The 19,660-nt window shown below is 55.1% G+C and overlaps 1 protein-coding gene across 1 annotated transcript; it reads right to left on the bottom strand.

The window, feature by feature from the left end:
- Window positions 1-17,286, bottom strand: SLC2A5 (solute carrier family 2 member 5). The gene is made up of 12 exons (XM_054579653.1): window positions 16,935-17,286; window positions 11,444-11,542; window positions 10,781-10,941; window positions 8,296-8,420; window positions 5,850-6,002; window positions 2,759-2,884; window positions 2,469-2,656; window positions 2,270-2,380; window positions 1,725-1,826; window positions 1,434-1,509; window positions 860-987; window positions 1-764 (listed from the first exon to the last, which is right to left on the bottom strand). Exons 1-12 carry the CDS (start codon window positions 16,965-16,967, stop codon window positions 561-563), a joined length of 1,506 nt encoding a protein of 501 aa, XP_054435628.1. The 5' UTR covers window positions 16,968-17,286; the 3' UTR covers window positions 1-560.
- Between the last annotated feature and the right edge of the window lie 2,374 nt (window positions 17,287-19,660).

Here is a 19,660-nt window from a genome sequence, read left to right as displayed (position 1 = left end):
AGAGCGATCATGTTTGTTTTATTGAGTGTACAGAAGCAACTCCACTGTCCTCTAACAATATAATTTAGGATTAATCATCTCTGACTTTGTTAAAGTCTCCATAGGGACCTGTTCTCCAACTTCCTAGACATCATTACTCGTGACATCACACTAGCCAAGGGTGGTGACTCTGGAGACGGATCTCACAAGACAATGAGTTCTGCTCTGCACACACGCCCCCGGCCCCTGGAAGGCCCATGGGATGGAGCAGAGTCGGTTTCTCTGGCCAGATTTGGTTCCTTCTGTCTGACCGCCACAGTGAGGGTGCAAGGGCTGTTGTCACAGGAGGCATGCAACGGCCAGCCTGCCGCTCACGGGGGTACAGGGTCGATGGGAGGTCCGTCTGGGGAGAGGCAGCCCAGCCCTGAGGACGCACAGGAGCCCTGCGGGCCGCCCCACGGGGCCTGCGTTCCACACTGGCCTTGTCCTAGTTCTGGATATTTACAGACAGCTCGTAGTCAGGAAAAAGCCCCACGAAGGGAGCTCCGCACAGACCCCCTTAACAGGCTCCTCCTCTTGAGTTACTGCTCCAACGTGGAGGGTGGAAGGTCCTCCAGTTCCTCCTTTTCTGGGTGCACCTCTGACACCTTATTCTTCTTGGCGAAAATCTGGTTGATCTCCATGAACGTCTTGGCCTTGGTCTCGGGGATAACCAGGAACACGTAGACGGTGGTGAGCAGACATATGGCAGCAAAGATGATGAAGCTGTACGCTCCAAGGCCCTCCTGCGGGGAGGCAAGCCGGGCTCACTCTCTTGAAAAGGTTCTCCCTTCACTGCCAGAGGGTTCTGTGAAGCCAGGGCCCCCGGGGTCACACTTACTTGAATGAAGGGGAAGAGCAAGCCCACGGCGAAATTGGAGAGCCAGTGGACGCTGCCCCCCACCATGAAGGCAGACGACCGGGAGGACTGCAGGAAGATCTCAGTGATCAGCAGCGCGGGGATGGGACCTTGGGGGTGGAAGAGGGACAGCTGTACTCCCCGGAGGCAGAGCGAGCCCCCCAAGGGTCCTGGAGCCCCTGCTGTGTGCAAGACGCCTTAGGCGTGTGGTTCGAGGTGGGAGTGGTGCGTCTCCAGGACTCCCCGTCCTGGGCAGAAGCAGCATGAGAAGGCCAAGCGCAAGTGTTCAGCACAATAAGTGACATCCTGTGATGTCCCTAAAAGGCGCCTGTCACCTCCTCTAAGACTCTCATGGCCAGTCATGGGACAGCACGTTTCAACCTATGTAGGCGGCTTGACTGTTGTCGCCCTCACTGTGCTCTGCCCGGACCCCACGCAACGGCAAGACGGGCCTCCCCTGGGGCCCCTCCCAGGGGCTCAAGCCAGGAGTTTCAGAGGCTGATGGTACAGGGCGTGGGGGGCAATGGAGGCACAGAACCAGCTCCGGGGTACATACTGGGCCCCAGGGCGTGTCCTATGACGTAGACGATGACGCAGGTGATGCTCAGGTAAGGCATCCAGGATACTGTGTTCTGTGGAGGAGACAGAGTTGGATCCCACCTGGCAGAGCAGAGACAACCTGGGACGGACAATGTCTGGAATCTGGGTTCCCAGAGGGCCAGCTGCTCTGCCTGGCTCCTCCTTCAACAGGCAGTGCCACCTGATGCCACTGGAACATCGGTGGGAGGTCGCTGGCGGGCCACTGGGGGTGGGGCGTGGGGGCTGCGCCGGGCCCCACCCCCCTCACCTGCAGAGCCAGAGCCACGGTCAGCACGCAGCAGGCGGTGAAGCAGGTGGTGAAGCCCAGGAGCAGCAGGAATCTCCTTCCCAAAAGTTCCACCACGACCACCTGGAGGCAAAGAGGCCCCGGAGAGGCAGGGAGACTCAGGAACCCCAAGCCCCGCCAGGTCCACCCCTGCCCGGAGCTGCCTTCGCTGGAAGCTCCTTGCCCGTCTGGCACCCCCCGGGCACCCCCTTTCCTAGGGGTACCCGCCCGGAGAGCCTGTGGGTTGCATGCCCCGGAACGGCCCACGGGCCCCAATACCGCTTGGTCTGGGCCCCCTGCTCCTGTCACGCCCTGGCATGGGGAGTGGCTTCCGAGAAGCCGGAGAGCCACCCCCCACAGTGGCGCCCAGGGCTGCCTCCCGCAAGGAGCACCCGGAGGCCATGCAGGAGGGGACCAAGGGGCATGTTGCTGCCTCGGACCCATGGCCCATTTCCCGGCAGGGCCCCCCACTCTCAAGATGCCCTCCGCCCTTGGCAGCCGACGGGCGTCAGCCCCGGGGCACTCACGGCGCACATGGTTATCACCACGTTGACAGCGCCCGTGCCCGCCGTCACATACTGGACATCGTTGTCTTGCACCCCTGAGCTCCGGTAGATCTCGTCTGCGTAGTAGTAGATCTGGAAGGCAAGGCCAGAGGCTGGTAGGGCCGGCCAGGCCGCAGCCCAGACGTGCCCCGCCACTCCCGGCCCCCGGCCGCCCCCGTACCGCGTTCACTCCTGACAGCTGCTGGCCGGCCATGAGGATGATGACGGAGATGACCTGCCACCGCAGGGACCTCATCCTGAACAGCTTTATCACGGAGATGAAGCCCGCGGCCTTCTCGGCCTCGTCCTCCTGTCGGATCTCCTCCACCTCGGCCTCCACGTCGTCCCAGCCGCGCAGCCTCTGTAGCGCTGAGGTGGGGGGCCAGGAGGGCGCCTGAGGGTCAGCCACCGCTTCCCCAGAGCAGAGATGCCGCGACGCTGTCCCTTCCCCCTCCCGCAGGACAGCCTCACCTTTCCTGGCAGCCTGTTGGTCTTTCTTCTGAATCAGCAGGTACCTGGGGCTCTCAGGGAAGAAGGGCAAGAGCAGGAGCTGCAGGGCCGCTGGGATTCCCGTGATGGCGAGGAGGATGGGCCAGCCTGCGCGGAACCCAATCTCCCATGAGTGTGGCCCCACCGCCACCTGTCACAGACGCCCCTGGCCCCAGCCAAGGGCCCTGCCTCTGCCCCCGCCCCCTGCAGCCCCCAGCCGGCCACTCTGTCCTATTACTCTGACCGGAGCTGCCACGCGAGCTCTGAGTGGGCGGGGCCTTTGTCTTCCTCATTCCCCACGTCCACAGCACCTAGGACGGTGCCTAACACAACTACTTACAAAACGGACAGCGATGAACAACCAGTGCCCACCTACCCGATGGACAAATGAAAAATCCTGGCGCCACCAAGGGTTGGTGAGAATGTGGGCGAATGGGAAGTCTCCACACTGTCGTCATGTGGACATGCGATGTCTTTAGAGGACAGTCTGGCAGGAGCTGGTGATACGGGACGCCCTCCCTGCTCTGACCCAGCAGTCCTGCTAGGGGACGTGCCTGGGCCACCAGGACGCCCGAACCGGAACGGCCAGAGCAGCCCTGATTACAGACTAGAACTGGGGGCTACGCCAGCGCCGTGGTGGTAGATCAGCTACATAAATCATAGCTGTTCGCAATGTGGAATTCTGCACCGCAGTGAAAATGAAGCAAGACCCGAAGGGACCCGCGTCACACACGCAATGCTGGCTGCAACCAGCTACATACACAGAGGGTCCCACCAGGCAAAGTCCAGAAACGGGAGGTTAACTCTGTCCTTGTGAAGGTGGTGAAACTATCGGGCAAAGCAAGGAGGAGACGGTCACTAATACAGGCACAGCGGCGCCGTGCGGGGTGGGAAGGCCGTGACCGAGGGGCGCACAGTGGGCTGCCGGGGGCTGGCGCGGGTCTGATTCAGGACCTGGGTGGCGGTCACTCAGGTGTATGGTTTCCTTTTAACTAAACGCACATTCACATTTTATGCGTTCTTCCTTCTGTAGGCTTCATCTCACAATGAAAATGGCTCCCTGAGCGAGTGAGCAGTTCCTTCTGAGAGCTGCTAATGCCCCGACTCAGCCCCTCCCGCCTCGGGCTCGCAGTCAGGGACGAGCTTGGGCGTCTCTGTGCTGGGCGCTGGGTGGCTGGCTCGGTTGCTGTCATGGGGCGGGAACCAGGACCAACCTCATTTTACACCTGCAAATGCGGAGGCCCGGAGGGTGTAGGTCCCTTGCCCAAGAGCAGTTATTTAGGAGCAAAACAGAGGTTTGAACCCAGGCACGTTGAACCCTGGACTCTCTAAACCATGGTTTGTACAGACTTTTAGTCAAACTTAGGTGATGGCCACCTGACAGACAGGGATTTACCACTGGTCTCTTATTAAATAGATTCCAGCTACTGAAGTGGAAGCGCAATAAATGAAGAACACCCACCCGCAGACATCATCTATTTCAAGTCATGCGTCAGCCTCTGAACCTGTGCCCCCCATTACGTCACCCTATTGCTCTTCACCAAGAAAATGAGTGCCCTGCAACGTCAAGTTCAACTGCTGCCCTGCACAGGCTGGGCCATCATCCTTCCAACCTCAGCCCTGAATCCTGCGTCACTACCTTTACAGCAAGCGCGCACTCACCTCCTACTCGGTGGGGGGGGGGGGGCACCGCCATCGGGCCTCTGGTCCCCACCCCGACTCACCCCTACACTGGAACTCTTCTCAGAGACCCTGAACTACCAAATCCAGACGCCGCGTTCCGTCCTGACTCCCTGTCTCTACACTGTGACGCCGTTCCCTTTCTGACGCTATTCTCTTTGGGCCTCCCTCCCTCTCTCCCTCTCTCCCTCTCTCCCTCTCTCCCTCTCTCCCTCACTCCCTTGTTCTTTCAGCACCAGGGATTGCCATGGACTGTGCTGGGGAGCCCAAGGTGAGTAAGGCCAGGCCCTGCCCTCCGTGACCCCTGGTCATGTCAGAGTCTCAGCGAGGATGGGGGACAAAGTGCAGCCCACCACAACATTCCCAGCTCCCGGAACGCACGAGGGACTTTTCACACGTTCACACACGGCCCGTGTCTGGGACCCTGTCCCGCGCCCCCCGGTGCAGGCCCTCTCTGAGCCCCTCCCGCACAACGCAGAGCGCTTCACAGACACCAGCGGTCGCTCTGGGCCCTGCAGGTGGTTCCCGTACCATCGCCAGAAGATGGGAACCCAGCAACCTCACCCTGCTCCCCGCTCCCTCTGAGGGGGCCTGAAAGTGGGGAAAGAGTGGCGGTTAAACCTGGTCTAGGCCTGAGCTGCCCGAGTTTGTGTCCGAATGAGACCTTGATCATGTTATCCGATCTCTCTATGCCTTGGGTCATGCATCTGTAAAATGGGTACAACAACAGTGTGTGCTTCCCAGGGCTATTCGAAGGATTAAAGGGATTGGCACAGCAGGCCTTGTGCCTGGCCCCCGATGAGCACTTTATACACACTGGCTGGTGTTATCAATGGTGATTTCCCTTTCAGACAAAGACAAAGAAAGGGAAGGTCACGCAAAACCAGTGATGGCAATGAGTTACTGTGCACCTACTAGGTGCCAGGCCGCGGGCTCTTCGGGAGGGGTGTGTGGCTCCAGAGTCAGGGTTTGGGTGGTCCTGTGACTCCCCACCTCACCCACAGGGGCCGGGTCGCGTGGAAGGGGATCACACACAGCCCCCAGCAGTGGCGTTGCTGAGAGCCGGCTCCTGGAAGCCGTGCGCACAAAGCCCGGCACGCCGGTGGCCACTGCTGCCACGGTCTCAGCCCTCACGAGGACAGCTGCCGCCATCAGGCCGAGAGAAAGTCAGACAACGGTGCTTCCCATTCACTCAAAGCCACCGCACCAGTATCCTAAGAGGGACTAAAAATTGTCAGCCGATCCATGCACCCCCGCCTCCCGTCACCAACGTGTGGGGCCATGGCGGTATGGGGTCAGGGCGGTGTGGGGGCCCAGAAGGACAGTCAGCCGACTACAGGGAAAGCCCAGCCAGGCAGAGGGAGGGCTGGGGGCCCGGAGACGCCCGGCCTACCTTCCAGGTTTGCGAGGAGACTCCGGAGGCCGAAGATCTGGGCCACGAGGATGCCGACGGTGATGAAGAGCTGGGGCACCACCCCCAGGGCCCCCCGCAGGTTCTTGGGGGCCAGCTCCCCTAAGTACATGGGGACGACGTTGGAAGACAGACCTGGAAGGAGGATGAAGTAAAAACACCATCAGGAAACAGGAGTCTGGCCGGGTCAGGCGGGCCTTCAAAGAGACTTAGCGAGCACAACCGTTGGGCCGAATCTTTCTCAAAACTAAACGGCCAAAGGAAGCAAACATCTCTTTTAAGTCTAGATCTTCCAAACTTTGAGGAGAGAGAATACAGTCCGATGGAAAAAGTTCATGGACAAGTGCCTTTGCTTCCTGACGGGTGTCACCTGGGGACACCTGGTCTCAGCCTCCCCCGCTAACTGGCGTGGTCCGGGAGAAGACACGCCCGGATGTGGGCCTGCTGGTGAAAGGTCGAGGCCTTGCACACCCGCTTCGCCTCCTGAGACCGTGTGTTACATAACAAACCGGTGCACAGGTACCTTTAGAGACACTGAACCTCTGTTTATCATAAGCATTAAACACTGAACGCTGTATTGTGGAACGGCTGCTAGCTGGGATCTGTGTAATGCCCAGACTAGTTTGGAATCCCCAATATTTAAACATTGATGTTTTCCCATTTTACTGGCATTGGGTGCCTTTAAGAACAGGTGGAATTAATTTTACAGGGTCTGAAGTTTTGGCACATATACGATCCCTTTTCATTCTGCTCAGAGCCCAGCGGAGGGCTGGGAGCCTCAGAGGGAGGTCCAATGATGGGCTGTTACTAGTCCGAGCGTTGCATAGCCGAAGGCACGGGGTCTGAGAGCCAGGCCAGAGCCAGAGGGGCCCCGGGAGGAAAGGGAGGCCCGGGGGTGGAGGTTAGAGCTGCTGACAGTGGGAGGGATTTGACAGCACTGAGGCAGGAGGGAATCGAAGTCCTCAAGCTTCGTAGTTCTTCTGACCAAGGGTGTCTCTGCTTTAGCATTTGAAAAGACATCACCGTTCTTTACTACCCATTCTTCCCAATTTTCAGAGCAAAGAGATGCACTGGGCAGAGCTGCTCTTAGTAGCCCTGGGGGAGAACACCCTGCAGGCCCAGTGCCCAGAAGGCTGTGGGGGGGCTCCCCAGTCAACACCCAGGCCCTGGCGGCCGCATCCTAATGTCGAGGACTTCTGACCTTGACAAAGAAGGACACTGAAGAGTGAAACATCTGGCAGTTTGTAAAGAGGCGGGACTCCCTTCCTGTTGATGGAAAGCAATCTTTATTTTTTCTTAAAAATGACTCCATGGGGCAACAACACCCACCAACCTGTGTTGAAACCAGAGTCAGAGAAAGTGGCCTCCGAAGTTCCCATTCCTCCAGGGACAGCATTTGGGTTCAAGCCATGGAGCTGCCCAGGAGCAGCCAGCCCCTGGGAGCACCTGAGAGTCCTCTCTGTCTGTCTGTCTGTCTCTCTCAAACCAGGCAGGTCCTTACCCTCCTCAGCAGGTGAGCTGAGGGGATAAGTGAAACAGAGCCATGACCAGCCCTTTGCAAACGTTAAATGCCCCTATGAAAGTTGAAAGGTTGCTATCATTAACTCCTTTCTGTTAGAGGGATCCATCCGTGAGGTTGTTCCTCAAGCTTTTTGACCACGACCCACGGTAAAAGCTACCGAAGCACATTTTACATTGCAACCTGGATCTTACACATGTACACAGATAAATAACTGAAACCAAAGTTGCCAAAGACAATCCTTACCTTTATTTCATGTGACACAGTCGACTCTATTTTAAAAAGGAAAATGCTGCCCTGGCTGGTGGGGCTCAGTGGATTGAGCGCTGGCCTGCGAACCAAAGGGTCACCGGTTCGATTCCCAGTCAGGGCACATGCCTGGGTTGCAGGCCAGGTCCCCAGTGCGGGGCATGCAAGAGGCAACCACACATTGATGTTTCTCTCCCTCTCTCTCTCCCTTCCCCTTTCTCTAAAAATAAATAAATAAAATCTGAAAGAAAGAAAGAAAGAAAGAAAGAAAGAAAGAAAGAAAGAAAGAAAGAAAGAAAGAAAGAAAGAAAGAAAATGTTCGCTAAATAGCTGCCACCACCCCACTCCCTGGCCCCGACCTGCTGTTTGGAAAACACAGAGATTAAGGACTGGGTTGGAAGGACCCCCCGGACCTGAGATTCTGTACTGCAGTCTTTCAAAGAACAGCTTCCCTCGCACGACACACATCACAGGGAGAGCGTGCCCGCTGTCCGTACCAGAGACGAATGCAGGGACTTGAGTATCACTTACACCAGCGGCTGAGGGACAGTCTGAGGGTCTGTGCCTCAGAGACCCCAGGTTGGTTGGGACCTGAGGGCTGTCCTCCCTCCTCGTGCCTGTTCTACACCTGGCACGGCAGCGCAGCGTAGTGTTGCCTACCTGCACAGATGCCCACCAGAAGTCTGGACACAATTATCATCTCAAAAGACTTTGCGATTTCGCTGCTTCCCATTAAGATCGCGGGCACAATGGAGAAGACGTTGTTTAGCAGCAAGGTCCCTTTCCTGCAGGAGAAAACGTCCCCCAGCTTGGTCTAAGGGTCCGCAATTCCGGGTATCAAACATTCACCCAGCGCCACCTTGGTGACAGCAGTGAGCAGTGCCCAGGGACACAGTACAAGTTTGTTGCAATCACAGACTGACATGATTTTGGTGCAATCTGAAAACTCCAACTGGGTAAAAACATTAGAAGGAAGTATGGGCCACCCTCACGTACCAACAGAGATGCAAAAGCCCTCAAGGAAATAGTAGCAGATTGAATTCTACAGGACATATACAAATCTTTCAATACTAAAAATACCATATTAAAGATTATACTGGTGGAAAATATAAGATTATCAATTGAAGCTGCAAAAGAAGTCCATAAAATTTGATATCTATTGTGTTGTTATTTTTTTTTAAAAAAAAAAACAAGGTTAACAGCTATAAATAGAACTTATGGAAGCCAACAAAGGTGATCTCCTCTAGAAACCTACCATCAACACCAAAGCAATGCCAAAAAGAATATTTTTTTCAGGGATTTTGATAAACTCATTTAAAAATTAACACAGACGTGTAAAAGAACAAATAACTAAGATAAATGTAAAACAACTGACTTTCACATGGAAAAAAAATTAGCTTTCTCTTATCACCCACCATACACAAAATAAAACTCCAGCTCTATCTGGGAAAAGCGAAATTGTTACATTATTTCTTAAATTATATACACTACTCTCCTCATGGCTCCAGGGAGGAAAGGCTGTCAGACAACACGAAAAGCAAAAACTCTATAAGTTAGAGTTAAAATTGACCACTTGAGCAATGAAAAATTTCACGTAAAAAGATACCACTGTATGTATGGTTGAAAAATAAAACAACGGATTGAGGGAGGATTTGCCAGGTGCCACCGAAGACAGCGGGGTGGTGATGCGCACACGCCCGAAGTGCAGTTCCCGCCCAGCTGTGAGATCCGTTTGTGGTTACAGCAGCTCTCCCGGCCTCGCTCCCCCATCTTTGGAAAGGGGGCGGGGCTTTGTAAGGATGAGGGGACTGAGTGACCTGAAGGCACTCAGGACAGAGGCTGGCACGCAGGACCCCATCAGCAAAGGTTAGTTGCTGCTGTTATTTGAGGACCACCTACAAATCGTTAAGAAAACCATAAGCAATTAAATAGCATTGATCCCATTCCCAAGCAGACCGTAGAACAAGCAACTGTCCCCTCCATTTCCATACCAAACTGCAAGTCCTTCACTCCAGGGGAAGGGTCCTGTAGGCCGGACTGTGGCCTGGCCCCAATACCAACCCAACCTCGCGGGGGGCCTTAGGGTCTTAGATCCCTAACTGGAGGTTCTGTGCTCCTGGTCTCAGACAGGTTGAGGGGAGGAGCTCTTTTTCTCTTTAGTAAAGATTTAATTAATTAATTAATTAATTTTAGAGAGTGAGGAAGGGAGGGAGAAAGAATCATCGATGTGAGAAACACCCTTTGCTCGCCTCTTGCGTGTTCCCAGCCGGGGACCTGGCCCACATTCCAGGCCTGTGCCCTGACTGGGACTCGGCCCGGCGACCTTTCGCTTTGCGGGATGACGCCCAACCCACGGAGGCACACCGGTCAGGGCACGTAGAGGGCTCTTGAATGCTGTTTATAACAAGGCTGGTCTCCCAGGCCCATGGAATTGCCATGGGAGAGTGGGATGACTTAAGGACCTTTTTTGGAATCAAATACAGAATTTCCAATCCTTCTAGAATGAGGGGCATGGATATAAGCCCTGCCCTTGACATTCCCTGCGCTCACAGTGAGAGTCCCCCGGGAAACTCAGGGCTTCACGGGGCGGGGGTGGGGGGGCTGGTAAGCGCAGCCATTTCGGACTTTCACAGCAATTCAACTTGGATTAAACTTTGCACATGACTTAGTCTCAAGGGGGAAGAGCAAAGACATTAGTGAACGTTGGTCTCGGAGGCAGAGTCCAAGCACGCCATGCTGTGACCGGCAGTGGGACGAGCTGCCGGGCCATGGCATCGGATGTTTGACTCTTCCAAAGGCAAAAAAAGAGGAGAGACCTTGGTTTTGCTTTTGGTAAAACAACAACAACAAAGCACAACTTCAAGGTTAGAGAGCAGAGACAGTGCGCGTGAGGCCAGACCTTTGAAGCACTCTGCTCCTTCTGTGTCCACCCCAGGACCTGAGACCTGCCACCTACACTTCCGGCCCAAAGGCCTTGCCTAGGTCCTCAAATACTTGGTCAATGTCTGGTCTTAGGGCCACATTAGAAAACTTCATCTTGGTGGCATCTCCTAGCTTTACAACAAAGATTTCCACTTCAAGCCTATGTTTTAAACTCTGATGGGGTGCAGTTGCTTTGCGGAGTCGAAAATTCACCTTCCCTTACCTGCCACATTTATTCACCAAGGGGCCGACCATGAGGGATCCGATGAAGCCTCCAAAGGGGAACATGGACACAGAAATGGACCACAGAAGGGTCAAGGAGAAGTCGCTCAAGTAATCACTGGTCCTATCATAGTAGGTCTCGTTATAAAATTCTTTCATATACTGGAGAATAAAGCACACAGAACACCAAAATAACATGACCTGGTTTTGCAGAAAGAGCCGCGTACGCTGTTGGGCCCGCAGACACCCACATTGCGTGGAAGGAAGTTGTGTCGATGGCAATCAGCAGGGGGTCCCGTGGGGAGGGCCACAAGGCCTCTGGCAGGCCACCGGTCAGGAGGATCGAACACCAGAGGGGACTGACTCTGGCCTTCCCATCTGGGGGGGCGCTCCCGCCCCCCACCCCAGGGTTCTCTATACATTGCAAGACAGTAGAAGCTCGGGCCGGCCCGCTGTGTGTCCGGCCAGGCCCAGGCACCCGATTCATCCCCATGGCCCTGCGCTGGCCAGTCCCCCGGGTCCTGTGCTGTGTCTCGTGTGTGTTTCCCTGTCCCTTTGCTCGAGGACCCAGTGAGCTGCCCCGCGCTGTTGGCCACCCCTGGGGCCCCAGCCGCTCCACACCCACCTCCCAGTTTCCTGGGACTCACTCACCACAGCGACCTACCTCGGCAGGGGAGTTAATAGCGGCCACATTGTACCCATACTGGAAGGACGACCCAAAGGCAGCGATCAGCGTCGCCAGGGCGAGCACCAGTGTCAGCCTCTGTGGGAGGAGAGGCCGTGGCTTAGGTCAGGAGGCGGGGCCCCCATGCACTCACCCTCTCGTCTCATGGAAGGTGGCAGGGAACCTGAGGACCTGTCTTTCGTGGGCTCCCGATCTCGCAACCTGCCCTCTACCCCCTGGGGTGAGGGCAGGCTCTCTCAAAGGCAGCACTCAGGGCCAGATGACTCTGTCACAGGGGGCTGTCCTGTACCCATTGTGGGGATACCCCTCCTGCACCGGTGACGACCCAAATGTCTCCAGATATTGCTAAATGTCCCCTGCCCCGGGTGGGCGGGGAGTGGCCCCCCGCTGAGAACCACTGGGTCAGGAAGACACCGAGGGACCTACTCTAACACCCCATCTAGCCTCTGGGCCGCTCCCACTGCGTGTTTGCCAACTGCAGCAAATGCCCTCAAGCTCAGCCTTACACACAGACGCCGCTAAGAATCCAAGAGGAAAAATGCAAACCATTTTAATAATTTAGGGCCACTGACAAATTCCCTTAGCCCTGGACTTTTGCTGGAACAGGCAGAAGGCACAGTGAGGAAGTGTTTAAGTACAGACTTTTGGGGACTCTTAAATGCACACATTCCGTGATGATATCCTCCCTCCCCTCGGACACATGAGGAAAGTGAGCATTCATTTAAGACAATCCCTCATGACAAGCGGGAGAAACGTAAAAGTGGAATGAGCTTCGCTCTTTGAATCTACGGATCTCATTTAGAATTTGCCCACTGCCATCTTCCAGCTTGATTCCCATGCTCTTCAGTTTCCTCATCTTTAAAACGGGGGCCCTGGCTGGTGAGGCTCCGGAGACTGAGTGCCAGCCTGTGAACCAAAAGGTGGCGGGTTCGATTCCCAGTCAGGGCGGATGCTTGGGTTAAAGGCCAGGTTGCCGGTCAGAGTCATGCAAGAAGCAACCAGTCGATGAGATGCAACCAACCGATGCCTCTCTTGCACGCTGATGTTTCTGTCCCTCTCTTTCCCTCTCTCTAAAATTAAATAAATACAGTATTTAAAATGGGGGCGATAACACTCCCCAGAGTTATTGTGAGGACCCATTATAAAGGCCTCCAGCCGTAGAGAGAATCCGCTGACCAGGCTGGGCCTGGACACAGCGGTTGGAACCCTCCACTCCAGCATCTTCATTCACATACACCCTGCAAGGGGGACCTGCGCCCCCTGGGGACAAGCTGGGGGGCTCCCGCCTCCTCAGGGGCAGTGTCCTGTCTAACATAAAGAGGACCTCTTGACAGAAGTGAGGGGCAGGACGGGCAGAGGTGTGGGCCACTCCCGCCTTGCCGTGGTGCCCTGAGGAGACAGGAGTCCGTCAGCCTCTGCCGGGCAGGGGCAGGCTGGCGGTCCCTGCTCCTCCTCCGCCCGCCAGGTGACGCACAGTTGGTTAACCCAACAGGAAGTTTCTAGTGAGGAAGAAGGAGCCGTGGACTCTGGTGTCCGGTCCTCAGCCCCCACCACCCTCTGGGACCAGGGTAGGGAGAAGGTGACAAAAGTGGGAGGGGGCAGGTGATGGTGCCCAGGAGGGAAGGCGGGGTCCAGGGCCAGAGTCACACTGGTCTGTATTTCCTGAAGGCAGGAGGTGTGTCTGCACCCACGCGCACACACACCCGCCGCACCTGAGGTGGGACACTTCTCACTCACGAGGGTGGTGGAAATCATACGACAGATAATAATAAGTGTTGACAAAGGGGTGGAGACCATCGGAACCCTCAGACATTTCTGGTAGTTAGACATTTCTGATGTAAGATGAGGCAGCCACTTTGGAAAAGTCTGCAAGTTCCTGACAAAATTAAACATAGTGCCAACACATGACTCAGCAATTCCTGTTCTCGGTATATACCCAAAAGGAACGAAAACATGTTCACACAAATCTGCACATGAATGTTCACAGCAGCATTATTCATAGTAGCCCAAACTGGGAACTACCCAAAAGTCCATCAACTGATGAAGAGATAAGCAAGTGTGGTCCGTCTCTGCGAAGGAATATTGTTTGGCTGTAAAAAGGAATGAAGCACTGATACGTGCTAAAAAGGATGAACTTTGAAAACATGGTAAGTGAAAGAGGCCAGTGACAGAGGCCACCCATTGTCTGATTTCATCTGTGGGGACTAGGTCCAGAATAGGTGAGTCCAGACACAGAAGGCGGATTGGCGGTTGCTTAGGGCTCGGGGAGAAGAGGAGGGGACAGGGCAGGGGGCGGGGGGCGTAATATGAAGTGCCTACAAGCGAGGACATGTTTTTTAGGGGTGATAAAAATGTTCTAAACTTGATCACAGTGGCGGGAGCACAATTCTGTGAATATACATTGAATTGCGCCCTTAAAACAAGGAATCATATGTTATATTCTCAATAACGGTACTGCATAAAAAAAGGCATGGAAAAGAAAGGGTTAAGCTTCCTTTTTTCCTTCCTTTCGCTTTTTGGATTTCAGAGAAGCCAGGAACCACATCCCTCGTGTAACCGCTCCCTGCTTTTCACAGCGCTGAGAACTAGGAGACCCTGGCCAGCAGCCATGGTCTGCGCAGGCCCAGACGGGGCGTGGCTCAGGCCCCAGGAAGGAAGACTTGTCTACTCTGGCTCCCTCGGGAATGCGTCTCCACGCTCCATTTCTGCCATCAGAGACACTCTCAGTGTCAGACTTTTCCTTGTCAGGAATCTCCAGGCAGAACGCAAATTTCACTCCCTGGAGGAGCGAGTTTTAACAACACTTTAAGTCACTCTATCACACTATGGAATCCCAAGTTTTACAAACAGACATTGAGGTTTAAGTGGAGAGTGAGGGAGGAGAGAGAAACATCACATCTCAGAGCCGGAGGCTCCCTGTCTTGTTGCTGTGGGGAATGGAAGCACAGTGGCTATACACCGAGAACATGTGGGTTCGATCCCCAGTCAGGGAACATATGAGAGGCAACCGATCGATGTTTCCCTCTCACATCAATGTTTCTCTCCCTCTCTCTCTCTCTCCCCTCTTTTCTCCTTTCCCTAAAATCAATAAGCATGTCTTCAGGTGAGGATTAAAAAAAAGAAGAAGGAATGAGTTCATAGACAGGGGTCAGCAAAAGTAGGTTTACAGTTGTTCTTAAGGAGAAAGACATGCTGGTTATGATTATTGCAATAAATTTATTAACTCAAAAGAATGTCACAGTGGCACCGTGCCCTTAGGCACAATCTTGTAAGAGCTCAAATTGCCGGCCTTCATTGTTTACACATTCTTGTAGTTTACACACTCTTGGAGTCTGCTCGCTATCCTCAAGCACACTTTGGCACAGTGCTCTTTATTGTCACCAATAAACCTACTGCTGCCCCCCTGCCCCCCGTGTATAAAACGCTGAGGGCCACACCTGGCCTGCAGTCAGTTACACACGGGGTTGCGGTGAGGACCCAGAGGGAAAGCTACGTGCTCGACAACACAGAACTAGTTGGTGGCAGGGGCATGCCACCAAAAAAATAGGTGTGTTCATTTCCAAAGCGTTTTGGCATTTTTAGTCTAACCCATTTTATTTTTTTCTTTTAGGCCAAGAGTCTCTTTCCTGGCAGAAAGTCCATCATGCACATTGGACAGATTCCTTTCTCTTTACACACGAGGAACCCAAAGGCCACTGAGGCCGGGGTCACACAAGCTCCAGGGGACAGAGGGCCAGCCCCACCCCCGCCCCCTGCTGGAGCAGCCCCTGGCAGCCCAGCCCCACTCCCTGCAGCCTTTGCTGGTCCCTTTGCTGGTCCCTTCGCTTCTGCTCGGCTCCCAAGTCTCCCCTCAGCTTCGCTTAATGATTTGCAGGCTCTTGCAATCAGTCACTAATGGGATAGCTTTGTTTTGATGTCTCCCAGGAAGCCAGGGGGAGGCCTGCCCTCGGGAAACCCCATGGGGAAGCGTGCATTGTGCTGGGCGGGAGGCTCCTTCCCTGGAGAATCCAGGGGGCAGGTAGCTGTGATCTGTCTATACCTTTTGCTTGTGAGCATTTTAATCATTTCCTTTCAAAATAGGCTGCTTGTTTTCGGGTACCACCACCTGGGGGCATTACCATTTTCCTGCAGTCACCTAGGGGACACCGCTAGGGGGCGCACTGCTCTTTGAAGAGGGGGCACAGACTAGATCGGGGCCTCCCCAGACACCCCCACAGCCAAGCCCCGAAATTCATGTTACTTCCCAGTCCCTTTTCTAAAACAGAGGGGCTAACGCGGGACTTGACACTTTTTTAGTTGTGAAAATCAAACATGATAATCCAGGTGAAGGTGCTCGGTAATCTCCGAAGCAGTGAAGAGTGTTGCTGGGGGCCAGGGAGGGGGCCCAGGGTGGCTGCTAAACGCCCGACAGCACGCAGGCCAACCCCACAGCAAAGAGTTACCTGCCCAAGCGTCCACAGTGTCCACTCCAAAGGATGCTCTACAAGTAAGACCATTTATGGGGGATTCACCACCTGTCAGATAATCTACATGCACTGTCTCACTTAATTGTTCTGGCGGCCCTGTGAGATGGCCTGTTTATTATACCCACTTTATAGATGAGGAAACGGAGGCCCAGAGCAGCGACGTAACTTGCTGAAGTTCCCACATTTAGGGTAGGATGGAGTAGGGATGAATTCCAGGCACCTCTACCTCCAAAACCTGCTCCTAATTGATGAGCTACACAGCATGTTCCAAATGTGCCTGTGGCGAGGGTCCCACACCCGTGACTGAATAAATAATGATCTGCACAGAGGTGTACCTCTCCTCCCATAGATAGAAGCAGATGCTGTTGTGACAAATAAAATACGAATTTCTGAAAAGTGCTAAGGACTTCCTATTATCTTTCTGTCTTTATGCGTTCTCCCCAGTCAAGGGGCTGCAAAGGTGTACCAGCAGGTCCAGGAATATCTTTTGTCTCTGGGAAAGAGGGAGTCTTGCCATCTCTAGAAGGCAAGCAATCTCTGCTCCCGATGTGAATTGCATTCAGATCTTGCAGCATCTTCCCTGAGTCTAAATTCTTGCTGGCTGAGCTATGCTACTTGCTGAAAATGTTAATTTAAAAAGTCTGAAGCCCACATCAAAACAAAGGGGGGAAAAAAGACACCTCATAAGCAATGTCTAAGGATTTTGTCACTTGTTTTGGAATCCCTGCACTTCAAGTTCTTTCCGTGAAGGAAGTGGGGACTAATTAACCCCTCGAGTCTCTTCAATTTGATTACACGCACTGCTAAGTGCTCCTCCAGTAGAACGATTCCCAAAGAAGCTCTAAATCCAAATGCGTCTAAGTGTCTCCTCCCTTTAGTCCCTGTAAAAGTCCGGCTGCCGGGTGAACTGTGAGGGGGCAGGCCACCGACACGGCAGCTCCCGGGAAGTACCCCCGCCGGGGCGGAGCGGGCTTCTCCACGCCCCTCCCCCGGACCCCACTTACCCCTTCCTTCTTGATCTCAGGCTGCTGCTCCATCCTTGCTCTGGAAAGATGTGCCGCTTACTTCCTCTCAGCCGAAATAACAAATGTACTGCACAGAGACAGAAGACATCCTGCCTGCACTTTGGCCTTGCCGAGAGATGGCCAATAGCATTTTTATAGCCAGCCTACGGCAGGATAACCCTCTCAGGAGCCCAGTGATCTGTCATTCTTTCACTTCTTCTAAATGTCTGGGGCTCGCCCGGCGGGCGGCCCCCGAGCCCCTGCCCAGTCCGCGGGCACAGCGCCTGCCTGACCGGGTCAGCCTGCCCTGTTTCCTCACTGCAGAAGCCTCACCAGTCAGGCCCCTGCGGAGTGACTGGGAGGGTTATTTCTGTCACAAACACATGGAAAGCAACAGCTGCCACAACCCTACACCCCACAGGGTAATAGGGGGCAGGAGGGGGTTACTAGGGAATGGCCCCTTAGGGAGACTATAGCCAAGTCTCTCTACAGGAAAATCAGCTTTTGCCCAAATGACCACCCACCACGCTCCTGGCGAGTTTCTTATTTTCCTTTTTAAGGAACGCAGAGTGGCCTAGAGTTGTTACTTTCTATGTAGTCATCACTATTGAAAAAGCAGTAAACATGTCAAATTTCTTTATCTGCAGGGCAAGGAGAGTGAGTCACAGCTGCCGGTCCGGGTCCTCCACGCACCGCCAGGCGGCCGCCAGCCCCCTGTGCCGGGCACGTGTTCGGCTGCCATGGGGCAGGCTCAGTCAAGTGGCCAAAATGCAGAGCAAAGTCCCCGAAAGCCTGTAGACTTTCATCTTTACAGCACGTACTCCCTGTTTTATTTGCTGAGGCACGAATCCAGCTAATGTAGCCGTTTCTTCCCTTCCTTCACCTTCAGATGACAGTTACCGTATTTTGCTGTGTATAATGCACAACTTTTTCCCAAGTTTTTGAGGGAACAATTAGGGTGCGCATTATACATGGGTATAATGATTATATGCCACGGGCATAATACTCTTGTGTATCGTGTGTGCAGAAAGTCTTGGATGCGCATGACACACTCCCAAATACAGGGCCCGGGAATCAGGCACTGTTCCTGGCTGCAGCAGCCAAGTTGGGAACTGCGACCAGGCTCCACGGCGCGGGGACTGTGAAGAGGGTGACAGTGTACTAGCCCGTGAGTGTGTGTTGGAGGGTAGGGCAGGGATACCTGTGTCCCTATTCAAAAGGGGGGACCCCACCAGCCATGGAACCATGATTCCCAACTAAAGTTTGGCAAGGCCAGCAGTTTCTCATCATTTACAAGAGTTATGAAAAAGTCTCCAAAGAAAATGCACGTTAGTTGGGAGGAGGGGGCATCCACCATTGGGGAGGGAAGAGAAGGGTGTACAGGTGATGCAAACAAAAATAAATGTCAGAAGTCTGCAAAAGTCAGGCCGGGCAGAAACCAGAGGCCCGGTTCTTGGCCCGGATCTTCCGCTTCCTTCCCAGCGCGCCTTCGGTCCTGTGGGGGAACCAGACCCCGAGGGCTGACGGCGGACGCGGACACTGCCCACCCCTGCCTCGACTTCCCCAGATGGAGACCTGGCCCACAGAGGGCTCTGGGGAGGCGGGGGCCGCAGTACCTGGCTTCTGCCGGTCCCAGGGCAGCGCAGACATGGCTGTGTCGTCACCAACGCCTCAGGGGTGGCGGGGGAGTCGCGCGAGGCCCGGAGGGCTCAGCGTGGGAGGCGGGAGCCCCAGCGATGGCCGACGGCCGCGGTGATGCTGCGCCGGGCCGGGGAGCCGCTCGTCCTCCCCGTGCCTGTCCCCTGTCCGCGGCCTCCTTCTGGCCCAGGACTGGACCCCACGGTCTCCACCCGTGTCCTGGGGCACCATTAGGTCTGGCCGGGTCTTCAGGCCCCGAGGGCGCCTGGGGGTTCCAGAGGGGCCTGGGATAGTAGTGAATGGGCCCAGAGGCTTGGGGACTGCCCCTAGGAGGTCCCCTGTGTCCCCTGCCGGGTCCTTCCCAGCCCTGGACCGGACACAGCAGCGTCTGGTACTTGGGCTGCCATTGGGCGGGTCAGGCAGTCCTTTGGCTCCCGAGACCACGGGGCTCCGACCTGGAGAGGGGCGGGGCCGGGGGCGTGGCCCGCTGGTGGGAGGCGGGGTCTGTCCCACCCGGCCGTGCTGGCCCCTGCCTCAGGCTGGCGGGAGGCATGTGGCCAGGTTTGCCCCCTTGCAGGTGCTCTTTTTGGTTTTCCGAACTTGCACGCTTGTTTATTCCCCACCGGAGCTGAACACTGGGGCGTGGGCCTCCGGGTGCCCCCTGCAGGGCCGCGCTCTCCGTGCCCAGCCCTGTCTCCATCCAGTCTGGCCTGGAAGGGAACTTGCCAGCGAAAGTCTATTTTTGCCTTGGGGCTTGAAATGACAGCAATAAATGACAGTGATTAGCCCGGGGACTGTGCATCTCAGTGCAGGTAGCAGGCTGAGGTGTGTCGCAGGACGGTGCATGAATATTCCCAAGAAGCTGATTCGTGTTTTGAAGCCACCTGCCGTGAGAGCCGGAGAAGCGCCTTCGAGTCCCGGCGGAGCCGGTCTGGGCGGGGCCTTCCTGGCTGCCTCGTCCGCCTTCCACAGTTTGATTCGTTACAGGGAAGTCACATTAGGATTTGGTTCTGGGGGAGAGGAGAGGATCCGAACCCGCTCTCTCTCCGAGCGCCAGGCGTCAGGTCCCCTCTAGCCTCTGACCGGGG

Source organism: Pteronotus mesoamericanus, unplaced genomic scaffold (genome assembly GCF_021234165.1).
Source record: "Pteronotus mesoamericanus isolate MK-2021 breed Mesoamerican mustached bat unplaced genomic scaffold, CSHL_Meso_final contig_557, whole genome shotgun sequence".
Taxonomy (NCBI): domain Eukaryota; kingdom Metazoa; phylum Chordata; class Mammalia; order Chiroptera; family Mormoopidae; genus Pteronotus; species Pteronotus mesoamericanus.
Note: the sequence above shows the minus strand (reverse complement) of the source record. Positions and strands in the feature narration are given on the sequence as shown.

Bases quoted from the DNA above. Each gene is read 5' to 3' on its own strand.
- SLC2A5 (XM_054579653.1), bottom strand. From the start codon at position 16,967: ATGGAGCAGCAGCCTGAGATCAAGAAGGAAGGG. The intron at 11,543-16,934 runs GTAAGTGGGGTC...CTCCTCCCACAG, and splicing joins CTGAGATCAAGAAGGAAGGG to AGGCTGACACTGGTGCTCGC. The intron at 8,421-10,780 runs GTAAGGGAAGGT...TTTCTCCTGCAG, and splicing joins TTGGTGAATAAATGTGGCAG to GAAAGGGACCTTGCTGCTAA.